The following is a 13862-nucleotide window of genomic DNA, read 5'->3' as shown; positions in this document are numbered from 1 at the left end:
TCGTTGGAGCTTATTTTTTTATAGTAGGTAATAGACTCAAAAATTTTTAATGTGTACAGATTTTTTTTTTTTGGCTACTGTAACTTTGGGTTTTTAGCTTTTAAAGTCTAACATCTTTTTGATAATATTTTCAACTTTTCTCTTAAAGTTTACTTAAGCTTATTTGTTTATAGCATTGTTTGAATTGTAAACTCTTTATGGTGGCTGGATTGTGATCTTGTAAAAAGGACTTTCTAGTCATGTGGTTTTTATCTTTTGCTTTAAAAGGATTTTTTACTAAAAATTATTTCTCGATTTATTAGTTTTGCTTGCGATATTGTGGTTGATTTGCACAAATTGTTAATATATTGTGTTATTGGGTTTGTCATAATTACTGAATTGATTTTTCGGGAGCAAAAGAATATCAATTGTGCTTTCGTATTGTTTCATTGGGTTTGGTTTCGTCTAAACAAACTAGTATCAAGAGCTTAGTTATCATGTTTGGTAATCATGAAAATTAGTACTAGTAAGATGATTATGTTAAATGACATAAATTATCAATTTTGGCGAAACAAAATGAAAGATATTTTGTTTGGGAAAGCTTTACATTTTCGTATTTTTGCTACTCAAAAGCCCGAGTCAAAAACTATTGAAGAGTGAGAATTTGAGCATAAGTAAGTGTGTGGTTTTATTCAACAATTTGTTAAACAGAATGTTTATAACCAGTGATCAAGAGACACATGTGGGCACATTGTGAAACAAGCTTGAAAACTAGTATGCTTTGAAGTTTGGCAATAACAAGTTGTCCAATCTTTTAAAGACTTCAACTTTTATGTTTCTTGTACTTCATTTTACTGTTGAATGTTTATCTACACTTTTCTTTTAGGTTTTATAGAGTAAATATTCAATCTTTCATCTTTTCTCAAGCTTTATGTTAATGGCTGTCATTTCCTTTTCTTGCTTCTTTGCTACCTTAGATTTTAGCATGGATAACTAAATTATAAGGGGGTTGGTTGATGGAGACGTAGGTAAGTTGATTTTTGGATGAGGGACTGAATTGTAAATAAATTGAACTAAATCGAATAAATTTAAAAATTTAGGATTGATTCCCTAAGGGAAAACCAAAATAAGTGAGACCAAGAGATCTTATTGGACACCAATTGGATAAGTCTCGGGTTTAATAAGCTATAAAAGTAACATATTTTAATCACATTCTTAATGCGTTTTTGAATGATTAATTATGCAAATTAGTGAATATGATACTCCTAATACTTTAAATTCATATTTTTATACTTAAGAAGCATTTGGGAGCGAAAAAAGCGAAGAAAGAGCCAAAATCGGACAAAAAGAGCTGTTTTCAGAATCCACACGGGTTGGGCACATGCCCCTGTGAGCCATACAGGTTGGCCATACGCCCATGTGCCAGCCCGTGTCGATTTCGCACTCTGCTTCCCAAATACGCTGAAAAATTTAGGCTTTCTAAGCATTCTAAAGACTATAAATACCAATTAGAAGAATAGAGAAGAGATCCATCACAGAAGATCGAAGAAAACATTCGAAGAACGTAATTCGCGAGTGTAGCGAGGGAGGCAGCCAATGTGATAAAAAAAAAAAACCTAAAAGTCTAGGGAATGTATAACATTTTATCTTATGTTTTGTTGGAATGCAAAACCAATTGCAAGGTCATTGAATTTATGTTTTGCAGTAGTAAGACAAGAAGGGAAGTAGGAAGATAGTGAACGGGGAGAAAATCTGTGGAAAACCAAACGGCTTGATATATATATTTTTTAATAATATGAAATACTTTTGATATTCTCATTGTAAAACACCACAACATGATAGCTTTTGTGGAGTTATATTTTTGGTTTTGTTCATACTACATGATTGGAGACCTGGCTTTTGATTGTTGCTGTAAGTGTCGCAACAGCTTCCCCTACTGTCAAGAACAAGCAATCTGGTCTCATGAAATCTCCTGCTTCATCTGATTTTTGCAATTTTTCCATCACCTCTCCCAAAGGATTCACCAACACAAGCTGCCATGTCAATAATAGAAAACAAGTCTTACACTTTTGAACTTGAAAAACATACATGCATACATACATAATGAAATTGTTTTTGCAGATTGGGAACTCACCTCAGCTCCTTTCTTTTCCACTGTTTTCTTCAGTTCTTTAAAGATTGATACGCCACTCGTGTCTATGGTACTCACCGCTGGAAAAAAAGATGGACAACAGAGAATATGCAGATTTTGAGTTTTTCTTGTTTTTTATTGCAGACTAGCCACAAATACCAGCATCATTGCTCTGTTTCCATGGTTGAGACTGCTTACCTGACATCACTAAAACCACAAATTGAAGGTTTGACTGCTTCTTATGATCTTCGGCTTCATATTCTTCAATCCATCTCAAGATCCTTTGTAAAAGAAGCCCATTTCCCATTACATAGTAGAGATACAAAATAATTAATCTAAAGATAGGTAAGGTATTACAAAATGTGTAAAGTGATAACCAACCTCTCATTCAGATATGTGGAGTTAGCGAAGTTGATAGGAGCTTCAATGCTTAGGATAAGGAAACCCGGGATCTTCATCGATTCTTTGTAGTGGTGAAGATCCCGGAAAATATCTGTCCCGGGAATGTTCCCCAACATCACTGTTTTTGGCCTAGTAATTTGCTGGAGGATCTTGAAAATAGACATCCCAACCTGGTTCATTGATAAATATTCCCATAGCTTTACAGGTTTGACATGTGGGATTGCATATTATGAGAAGGTGGGAGAAGAGAACTTACTGCCATGGCAAGACCATCTTGGACCGAGATGAAAATAACACCGAAGAAAGCACACAACATCACAATGAAATCGAATTTGTCGATCTTCCAAATTTGACAGGCTGCTGGAATGTCTATAAGGCCAACTACAGCTGACACAATGATAGCTCCCAACACCACGTTTGGGGTGTACTGGAATAAAGGCATGAGAAAGAGAAGGGTCACCATAACCGTAATCGACATTACTATGTTAGACACTGCACTTTTCGCTCCTGCATTGTGATTAACCGCTGATCGAGAGAAGGCGCCTAATATCGAATTACCTAAGTTAATAGCCGCTTAAAAAGTGACTTATAAAGATTAATTGCCTGCTAGAGTAGATGTGTACCAGTTGTAATGTAGCAAGAAGTGGAGGAGCCAACCATGTTCATCAGCCCAATAGCCATCATTTCCTTGTTACCATCCACTTTATAATTCTTAAGAGCAGCAAAAGTCCTTCCTACTGCAATGCCTTCCTGTTTACCAGGAAATATTGAACTGATTATATTATTGATTAGAGGTTTTGAACCATTGTTAATCTATTTCCATTATATAAACTGGTACTTTAGCCTTTGCAAATTGAACCAGTTTCTTAATTATTGTCCTTCTACTTCCATATAACTCCAGGCCAAGCCAGGATGCCAAGGGGTGTCCTGTAGGATAAACTTTTACCTCCTTCATTAACTTGTTCAATAATCTGACTAGGCAGATATTAGCTCATCAGTATTACAAGAATGGTATAGTTTGGTCTGCCAAATTTGTTTCAGTTTCCAATTTCAAAATAAATCTGTGGGGGGCAACTGGCCATCATTTATTGTATGCATGTTCCCCTGCACATCAAGCCTTAAATGGTTTGCTTTGTTATCTATTTTGGTTTTCAGAGAGCTATGCCAAGTTATTGCTTTGCTAATTATAACTGGTGCCTTTATTTGTTTTTAATGAGGTATCAGATTATTTTGGGGGGGGGGGGGGACTTACAGTGAGGGAAATAATGCCAGTAACAATGCCAGTTTTTATTGACAGTCCAAGGTGGCTTCCACGAAATTGCAGCATATTCCATGAAGGAGGATTTAATCCTTCTTGCAATATTCCAATCTAATAAGTAGGCAAACCAATTAACAGTCAGCCAAAGAAGGATAAAAGGAAAAGGGAAAGCAAAATGTGAGAGTTACTTAAGTGGGGGACCCTGGAAACTTACTATACTGATGCCATGGTGCTGAGCTTTGAATGCAAAAACCAGAAGCGTAGAGAGGATGACTGAAACAAGAGGAGCACCAGCTGAGACCCAAAACAGCTTTGGTCTTTTCATGCTCTGCATGGCACACACACCCAAGTCAATGCATATTCCAAGTGTAAGACTTGCACAACAGTGTATTGACCCTTTCATGTAGGACCCTTTGGATTGCTATGATTGCATCATTACTAAATCTTGTTCCAGACCAGGAAAAAGAGAAAAGGAAAGTGAACCAAGTCCATAAGGGCTAAGGCAAAAGAAGTAATGGAGCCCTAAGGGCTAAGGCAAAAGAAGTAATGGAGCCCATACATGTTGAACATGCAGAAACAAGCCTTAAAGTTTTGAAGTTTTAAGCTTGCCTGCGAGGATCCCATACCATGTTTCTCAAATGTTCCCTTATTTTCCCCAGGTTGCAAAGGGCAGAAAGCTTTATGTATATCCATGTGAAGTCAATACTTAATATTTACTTCCAGGATTGGCAGGATGTGGACATAAAAGAAATAATTAATAACGAATCATTTAGAAAACACTATGACCACCCAGACCATGGCAATACATGACATATGTTACCCATGCAGAGCCAGAAAAGAGTCAAATCATCAACCTTTTACCTTTCTGATTGGTGAAATGAATATTTTTGGGGGCCATATATTAGAAAACAGTGAATTGTATATGATAGAATCATAGAAACCATCCTATTAAACACGGAAATAAATAGGGGTTGGGGGGGCGGATTTTGTCTTGAGTGTCAAGTTCGATTTTAAGGCGGTTAGTAGCGCCCTTTTGAGAGAGAAAAAGACCAGATTCCACTTCAGACTTGAAGACAAAGAGATGAGTAATAAGAACGTACAACATGTCTAGCCACTAGCAGGAACACCAGGAAGCAAAACCCCATCAGTATTGTTTGCCAAGACCACTGCAAAGAAGAAGAAAACCCCATAAATTTGTGATGGAAACGAATATAAAATTCAGACAAAAGAGTTGCTCTACTATGAAGGAACCTTGAACCAAGCTTGTTAAATGATGAGAGAAAGCAAAAGTGACAAAGTAATGAAGCAGTTACCATTTAAGTGACATTTACATGAAAGGATTAGTGCAGAGTGCAGATTGAAATACCATTTACCTCCTTTGTATTGTGGAAAACAGAGCTCAAAACAGGAACCAAACCCATTTTTGTAGTAAAATGAGTGATTCCAAGAAGGCTTTTCAGTTGTTGTAAAGAAACTATTATAGCAGCCCCTGCCATGAAACCGATAAGTGTTGCCTTCGAGAGGAAATCAACGATAAATCCGAGCCTGTTGCCAGAAATCATCAGAAAGTTATTCTAAATAAAAGAAAAAGAAAAAAAAAACCATCAGAACGATTAATTAAAATTATATATATTTAAGGGTGGAAAAAACGACTTCACCTTAAAAATCCCAAAGAAGCTTGGAAAAGACCAGCAAAGAAAGTTGTAGTAAAAGCTAGTTGAAGAAACAAGACAGGATCACTGACAGGGGATACTTCTTGCCTAAGCATGGATCCAAGTATAAGTGAAGCAATGGAAACAGGCCCTACTGCAAGGTCCCTGGAGCTTCCAAGTACAGCATATACAAGAGGAGGCACAAAGCTGGAATCTAGACCGGTATGGAATAAACAAGCTTTACCAAATCAAAATCCAATCAAGCAGTAATCTCAAAGCAGCAAACAAGCTTCATTAAAAGGGCAGAGTTACTCACAGAGGCCAACAATTGGCGGTAGATTAGCAAGCTTAGCATAACTGATTCCCTGAGGTAAAGAATTTAAGAGGTCAAAGAAATGGAAAAAAAACGTTGATAGATGATTATAGATAAAAAGATGAACTGAAAAGCAAAACCTGGGGGATGGCTAAGCTAGCAATGGTAAGTCCGGCAACAATATCAGATTTGAAGAGACTGAGACTATAATGAGGACCCCATTGGAGAATAGGGAAGATGTATTGAGCTGCAAGAATCCATTTCTTCCCGGTAGGTTGTCCTTTGAATTGGCGCAGAGGATCATCAGGGAAGAAAGTTTCTTTGAGCGTGGTTTTAAGCTTATGAATGGTGCTCTGATGGGGTGGTGGGACAACTCTGTGAACCTCCATGGTTATTTCAAGGCAGGTTTGAGGCTGCTCCGTGTTGCTAGAATTAGAGTACTCCATGGTGGTAGTAGTAGTAGTAGAAATGGAAGCAAGAACGAAGAAACTTGGTAATAGGTGTTAGCTTGTTTCGGTTGAGCAATGCTCCAATTTATGTATGTAAAGGCCCGTCAAATCAAATCAATTTATGTGTGTAAAGACCGCGAACAAACAAACTAGTACTTGTCGAATAGAATGTCTAAACTCTATGACATAGAGGAAGAGAGAGAAAGACGGGTGAGCCTTATCAATAAGCCATTGTTGGTGAATAGTGATCCCACTTTTACTTTATTTTATTTTTTTAAATTTCCTACTTCTTTGAGTCTTGCGTGCAATAAGTTGTGGTAGAGATAATGTAAATGTGTAATCTCTCTTTTGAAAAGTTACAATTTAGGAATATATGAAAATTATAAATGTTGATATTCAAAAATTTAAATATTTTAAAAAATTATATATTAAAAATAACGGGTTGAATTAAAATTTAAAGGTATGTTTTATTGGATACAAAATGAGTCAAGATCATATGTACCCACGGAATGAATAAATTCATGAGAAGTGTGAGAATTAAAGGGTTAACACTTTAATCACGATAAGTAAATTAAGCAAAACGTGATGAGGATAGTAACACATTTCAGCTCCCATAAGGAAGGGGTATGCCGATATCATTCATATATTGCATGTTTTAATGCAGGCAGAAGATGGAATGCTTTTTTGATGGGATATCAATGGCCAGCTCAGTTCGCTCGAATATCAGGAGCTCCAACTAGGGTTACATTTAGATACAGTAACTTTTGGTTGGGTAACATTAAATATAGTGGTGGTGTGAGATTAAACCATAGTATGTTAAGTACATTTACAAATAAAGTTAGAAGGTTAACAAATGTCTTATAAGAGTATAATAATAAAAAATAAATATTAAAAAATATATATATTAATTTTTTTAAAATGATTGTGGAATTAAAAAAAAAATTGCACTATCAATATGCTAAACATTCACCCTTAATATATTAATTTTATAATAGTGTAGGTATAATATATTAATTTAAGTGATAATATAATAAAATTATGTAATATTAAACTCTAATTAGTATTATATTTATATTAACCAAAAAATTAAGATTACATTTATTTAAATAATTATTAAAAATAATTATATTATATTATATTATATTTATATTAAATATTAATATATATTCAAATTATGTTATATTAAATAAGAAATAAAACCATATGCAAACTAAAAATTAAAATTATTAATAATAATGAAAAGATTAAAGACGCTAAAATAGTAATTTTAGCCTTGAGAGCCTACAGCATTCACTGGCCATCTAACCTCCCGTTAAAATTTTGGAGGCCCCATAAATTTGAAAATTGAAACACCACACTAGAGGTGTGACCAACATTATAAAAAAAAAAAATTCTCTTACCTTTTAAATTTTAAGCATAATGAATTATTTTGCCTACAAATTTTTCTAAAAAATTCATTTAAACATTTTATTTTATTTTACATTTTTAGTTCTTAAATCTTTTACATAGCGATAAGAGTATTATATTATAAATGAAAAATATTATATTATATTATAAGCATAAAATTATTATATTATAATAAATTAGAACAATCAACTCACTATTTAATAGTAATAAAAATTTTAGTCTATATTAATTATCCTAACTCGTTTCACCTAACTTTAGTTGCATCGACTAAATTATATATTAATACTAATACTATATAAAAAGTATAAAATTAATAATTTCTTCTATTATAATAACAAATAATAAAACTTTATCTGTTAAATGTGCCCGTTTTAAACTTTAAAATAGAAAATTAAAAAATTAAAAAGAATCATTTATATAACAAACAAATGGAAAAGAGAGAGATAATAAATTAGAACAATCAACTCACTATTTAATAGTAATAAAAATTTTAGTCTATATTGATTATCCTAACTCGTTTCACCTAACTTTAGTTGCATCGACTAAATTGTATATTGATACTAATACTATATAAAAGTATAAAATTAATAATTTCTTCTGTTATAATAACAAATAATAAAACTTTATCAGTTAAATGTGCCCGTTTTAAACTTTAAAATAGAAGATTAAAAAATTAAAAAGAATCATTGATATAACAAACAAATGGAAAAGAGAGAGAGAAAGACAAATTCTCTAAAAGCTTCCTGAACAACTTCATATGCGTGTTTTTACGACTATTATATATTTAATATGTAATGATTTGTTGCGGATAATCTTATTGCTTAATGTATTAATATTTTTTTTTTGGTTTATTTTGAAATTGTTGGAAGATGATTTTTTTATTTTTAGAGTTTATTTTTGAGTTTTTTTATAATTGATAAAAATATTTTATATTTAAAATTTATTTAATTTCATTATTTTTCTATTTTTAAATATTCTATATATATTAAATAGTTTTCAAAAGTATCAATAAATCTAAACGACAAATCAAATTAAATTAATACTAAAACATACCAAGTAAAAAAATGATAAATTCAATGATGTGAATTGACTATTAATGAAAAATATATATCAGTTTATTAGAAGTTGGAGAATGCCTATCCAATCAGATACGTTTCATGATTCTGATATAATGCATATGACCAAAATCATTTATTTATTTCAAAGGATGATATTTGAAGTTCTACCTTTATTTTTTATAATTCGTATGATGATTTTTTTGTTTCTCTAATATTATAAAAAATGTTATTTTAATTAATTATTTAAATTTTTATCTTTTTTAATTTTAAAATTTATGTTTTTTTATCAAAATCACTCAAAATGAATAAAATAACTAATGTTTTTAGTTTTATTGACATTGTATACACGTGAATTGCCATGTGGATGATACGTAAATATTTAATTAATTTTTTTAAACTTTAAAAATTCAAATAATTATAAAAAACTATTTTAAAAAATTTAAAAAATTTAAAAAATTTAAAAAAATTAAAAATATATAAATATTTGTAAAATATTTTTAAAATTTAAAAAGAATAATTAAATGTTGACATGCCATCTACGTGGTTGATGTCTACGGAACTAACTGAAAATTTTGACTAAGGCAAGTGCATCTATCAATTAATAATACAGCTACGGTGAGCAAATATATCGTTCCCATGAAGACTAAAAGTACTAGTAATTACTATCTTTCTATTATTTAGCCGAATAATTCGAGTGATTGATTAAAAACTAAAATCAACTAAATTAATTAACTAACGAACACGACAAATAACAAATCATGAAATCAAACAATTTACAACAAAGAAGAGAAACAATATTCAGGAAAGAATTCACCTAGATTTCATCTGTCATTATCAATCTAAATTATGCAATTTGTTTATTAGTATCTTTATCTGTAGAAATCCCTGAATTATGCTAATATCTTTTTCGAGAGTAAGAGCAACTGAATCTAAGTTGATTAATTGAAATTTCTTTCTAAATAAAACCCATATTATTGTATTAACTCGATCTATAGATTCCCTTATTAGGCTTGACTCTAATCCGGTAGATTTATGTGTCATATTTCTAGGATTACATGCAACTCCACTCACTTACGCAAGATCTACTCTTAAACAAGGTCTATTCATCTTCTGATTTAAGCACATCAAACATGGATTAATAATCTAGAAATAACAAACCAAGAATGAAGCACGCATAATTGAAAACAAGATCTAAGTATTTATTGTGTAAAATAAAAATCAAATGACAGAATTCATCATAAGGTTCAACTCCCTAGGTACTTAGAAAATTAGTTCATGCTAAAAAATAAAAACATCCAAGACACAGTATAACCGAAAGAAATAGAAAAACTCATAATAATCTCCTAAGAAATCAACTAGAATCTTCAATCTTGACGGAAATCTACTCCAGAGTCAACTTCAACGATATTTTTTGAGTTGTTTTCTTGAGTATTCTATGACGGCTCTCTCCTTTTCATATTTTTTGGTCATATATACGTTTTAGAATGCTTGAAAAATATAAAAATTGCGTTTTCTCGCAATTCAGAGTACCAATTCACGAAATTAACACAACCTGGCACATGGTCGTGTGGCAGCCCGTGTGGCTTATGTAACAGCTCGTTTTTCAATGGTGTCGGAAACTATGGTTTGTAACACTCCTCACCTATATTCAATGCCAGAATAGGGTTACGGAACATTATCGAACTTGTGAAACAATTAAACATTCATTTCATATACATTTTCAAATTTCATGCAATCATCATTCAAACTCAATCACATTGTCCCTAATACGAGCCTATGTTGTCCTAAACATGCTTTAAAAGTGGTTCTGGACTAAACCAATAGCTCAAGAAATTTTTGAAACACTTAGAAAAATTTTCCAAAATATAGGGGACACATGCCCGTGTGGCTCGGCCGTGCGTCTCACACGGCCAAAGACACGCCCATGTTACAGGCCGTGTGGACATTCGAAATGGAATCACATGGTCGTGTCCCAGCCCATGTCTGACCTCGTGTAACTCTTTGACTTGGGTCACACAGCCAACACACACGCTCGTGTGACTAGCTCGTGAGCCAGACCATGTGCTAGGTCATGCCAAACCTGTAAGGTATACTAATTTATGCCACACGACCAAGTTGCACGCCCGTGTGCTAGGCTGTGTGGAGCATACTGACTTGATCTTTAATTCAACACCAGAGGACACACAGCCGTGTAACACAACCGTATGTCACACACGACTGAGACACACGCCCGTGTCTCTACTTGTGTAGACAAAAATAGGCTATTTACCAAGTCATTTTGCCACCCAATTTGCATGTACCTACACCAAATTCAAATGGCACAAAACATAGCATATAATAGGCATTAAATCAACATCAACTAAGCATATTTCATACCATTTCCAAACCAACTAATACAAGATATACAATCTTACAATATGTCATCCAATTTCATGCCAATTTTCACTTTCTCAAATCATCAATATGGTCAATTTCTCAACATGCATTATTTTATCTAAATTCACAAACATAAAAAAACTCAAATCTCAACTATTTGTATCCCTAATTACCAATTATCAACAAGCATCACATAACCCACATCCAACACATCACACAAGTCATATGCACATATGTGTATATATGATCAACTATATACCAAAATAAGCCAATTCCATGGCTATATACAAAACCAAACTTTATAAATTTACAAGCCAATTCAAATAGTTAAATTCATTATCAATCCATAACCAAAATGACCATAATCCTATAAATGCCATATACCCAAAATACTTAAGTTCAAAAGTACCAAAGTAATAGTTGGATAGTGTGATGAAGTCTCTGATGATTCCCGAATCTGAGCTAGCTTTTATTTCACTATAAAACATAGAAAAATTAAACAAAGTAAGTTATAAAGCTTAGTAAGCTCATATGAAATAAACTCAATTAATCATAAATACACAATTCAACCAACAAAATATATCATCATATAACTCATATTAGCTAACAAACCTTCCACAATATCAATCACAGGATTAGTTGTGAAATTCACAAGTTTCATTGATTCAATACTTATACAATTCTTGAACATATCTGTACCATCTCTTACTAGTCTCATGCTTATCCATGTCTTTGACATACCCGTTGAACCATTCGGAATAATACAGGATACTCGGGAATCTTGCACCCTAAGTGCCAATAAATATATAGTCAAAGCTATCTCAATAAATCTTGCACCGAAGTGCCAATACATAGCCGAAGCTATCTCAATATCTTAACTCAATAATGCTTACTCTCGAGCTATCAACGAGTCTGCTCACACAAGCAGACGATCATGACGTAGCTACACGGTGCTGCTTACACAAGCTGACGAGAACCTGCAACACATGCTGGATAACTCAGTCACTGGTAGGACGTACGGACCAGCACCCAAAACAATAATAACCCCTAATGACATGTCATTAGTATCCTAATCTATTCCTAAGGTTCAATCGAGATTCTCGTTGCCAAATCGTCATCGAATGTGTCCGCAAGGTAGTATTTACAATTTATGCAATATCAAAGCATTTAAAATACAATTATAACAATGTTTATTACATACAAACTTACCTCGAATGCAAAAGCAGTGAATTAAGTCGATTAATCTGAAACTTTGTTCTTTCCTCGATCTAAATCCGTATTTTGCCTTTCTTAATCTAAATATAATCAAAATTAAATTATTTAACAATCTCTCTATTCAGTTTAGTCCATAATACACATTAAAGCACTTTTACACTTTTGCCCTTAACATTTTACATTTTTACAATTTAGTCTTTATTTCATAAAATCACAAATTCATGAAATTCAATTAAAACCCATTCTAGTCGAATTTCAATTAAGTCCCTAGAAGTCCTTATCTTTTATTTATTTCACAATTTAACCCAAAAATTACACATTTCACAATTTAATCCCTAATTGGACATTTCACTAAAAAACACTTAACAAACGTTGTTTATCTAACAACAAGCATGTATTTTCTACCATTAAACATCAAAACACACATAGATTCATCAATGGAAAAACCATAAACCTTTAACAGTTTTGCAAATTAGTCCCTGGGCTAGCTAGACTAAGTTGCAATGATCTCAAAAACATAAAAATAATTGAAAGTGGGACAAAAACGAACTTACAATTGAATTTGCAAGTGACTGAATGATTCAACCCTAAAATATGGCTTTTCTCCTCTTCAATTTCGACAATGAAGAAGATGATAGCATTAACATTTTGTGTGTTTTATTTAATATACCTTAATAACCAAATTACCTAATTAACCTTTAATATAATTTATTAAATTCATTTAATATAAGTCCAAAAATGTGCAATCATATAAAAAATGGTATATTTACCTCATAAGGACCTCCAATATTTAATTTCATAGTCATTTAATACCTTTAACTATTAGAACATCACTTTTGCACTTTACGCGATTTAGTCTTTTTTATCAAATTAAGCACTCAAACGATAAAATTTCTTAACGTAACTTTCACACAAACATACTATCATGCTGTAAACATTAAAATAATAATAAAATAATTATTTTGACTTCAGATTTGTGGTTTCAAAACCGCTATTCTAATTTAACTAAAAACGGGCTATTACAACTCTCCCTCTTAGGGATTTTCATCCCTGAAAATCTTACCAGAAAAGAGGTTAGGGAACTATTTTCTCATAGCTTTCTCAGGTTCCCACATGGCTTCTTTTACCCTATGATGTTGCCATAAAAATTTCACCAAAGCTATACATTTATTTCTCAAATCTTTAACCTCTCGAGTTAAAATTCTGATCAGTTCTTCGTTATACGTCATATCAGGTTGAATTTCAATCTCTGTCGGAGAAATTACATGTGATGAATCTGATCGATACCGTCGTAACATTGACACATGAAACACACTATAAATATTTTCCAACTCAGATGGTAAAGCTAGCCGATATGCCATTGTCCCTATTTGTAACACCCTCACCCATATCTAACATCAGGATAGGGTTCAAGGCGTTACTGGGATTTTGTATTCACAAACATATTAAATCGGGTCGCCAAATTTCGCTCAAATTTAAAAATTTTCAAACATGTGCATTTCGTCCCTTACACAGGCCTTCGAGGCCTAAAACATACTTAGGGGTAGTTCGGGACAAAACCGGGAGCATTCAATAAACTTTGGACACCTTAGAAAATTTTCCTTACTTTGAAGTGTCACACG

At 32.6% G+C, this 13862-nt stretch overlaps 1 protein-coding gene across 2 annotated transcripts; it reads right to left on the bottom strand.

Annotated features, from left to right (window-relative positions):
* Window positions 1–1732: 1732 nt before the first annotated feature.
* LOC107918020 (probable sulfate transporter 3.3) lies at window positions 1733–6270 on the bottom strand. 2 transcript variants are annotated; one of them, XM_016847507.2, is made up of 13 exons: window positions 5876–6270; window positions 5739–5787; window positions 5429–5660; window positions 5144–5315; window positions 4871–4936; window positions 3985–4098; window positions 3765–3881; window positions 3136–3262; window positions 2769–3055; window positions 2492–2682; window positions 2309–2391; window positions 2114–2190; window positions 1733–2012 (listed from the first exon to the last, which is right to left on the bottom strand). In XM_016847507.2, exons 1-13 carry the CDS (start codon window positions 6179–6181, stop codon window positions 1851–1853), a joined length of 1983 nt encoding a protein of 660 aa, XP_016702996.2. In that variant the 5' UTR covers window positions 6182–6270; the 3' UTR covers window positions 1733–1850. The 2 variants fall into 2 exon arrangements, with proteins under 2 accessions (XP_016702996.2, XP_016702997.2); XM_016847508.2 differs by having other exon boundaries at window positions 5429–5636; window positions 5876–6268.
* Between the last annotated feature and the right edge of the window lie 7592 nt (window positions 6271–13862).

This window comes from Gossypium hirsutum, chromosome A01, assembly GCF_007990345.1.
Source record: "Gossypium hirsutum isolate 1008001.06 chromosome A01, Gossypium_hirsutum_v2.1, whole genome shotgun sequence".
Taxonomy (NCBI): Eukaryota; Viridiplantae; Streptophyta; class Magnoliopsida; order Malvales; family Malvaceae; genus Gossypium; species Gossypium hirsutum.
This window is presented reverse-complemented; position numbering and strand designations above follow the sequence as displayed.

Excerpts from the sequence above, each read along its gene's own strand:
- LOC107918020 (XM_016847507.2), bottom strand. The coding sequence starts at position 6,181 with ATGGAGTACTCTAATTCTAGCAACACGGAGCAGCCTCAAACCTGCCTT. Across the intron at positions 5,316-5,428 it reads GCTTCTTTGGGATTTTTAAG|GCTCGGATTTATCGTTGATT; the intron begins GTGAAGTCGTTT and ends TTCTGGCAACAG. Across the intron at positions 2,683-2,768 it reads AAGATGGTCTTGCCATGGCA|GTTGGGATGTCTATTTTCAA; the intron begins GTAAGTTCTCTT and ends TCAATGAACCAG.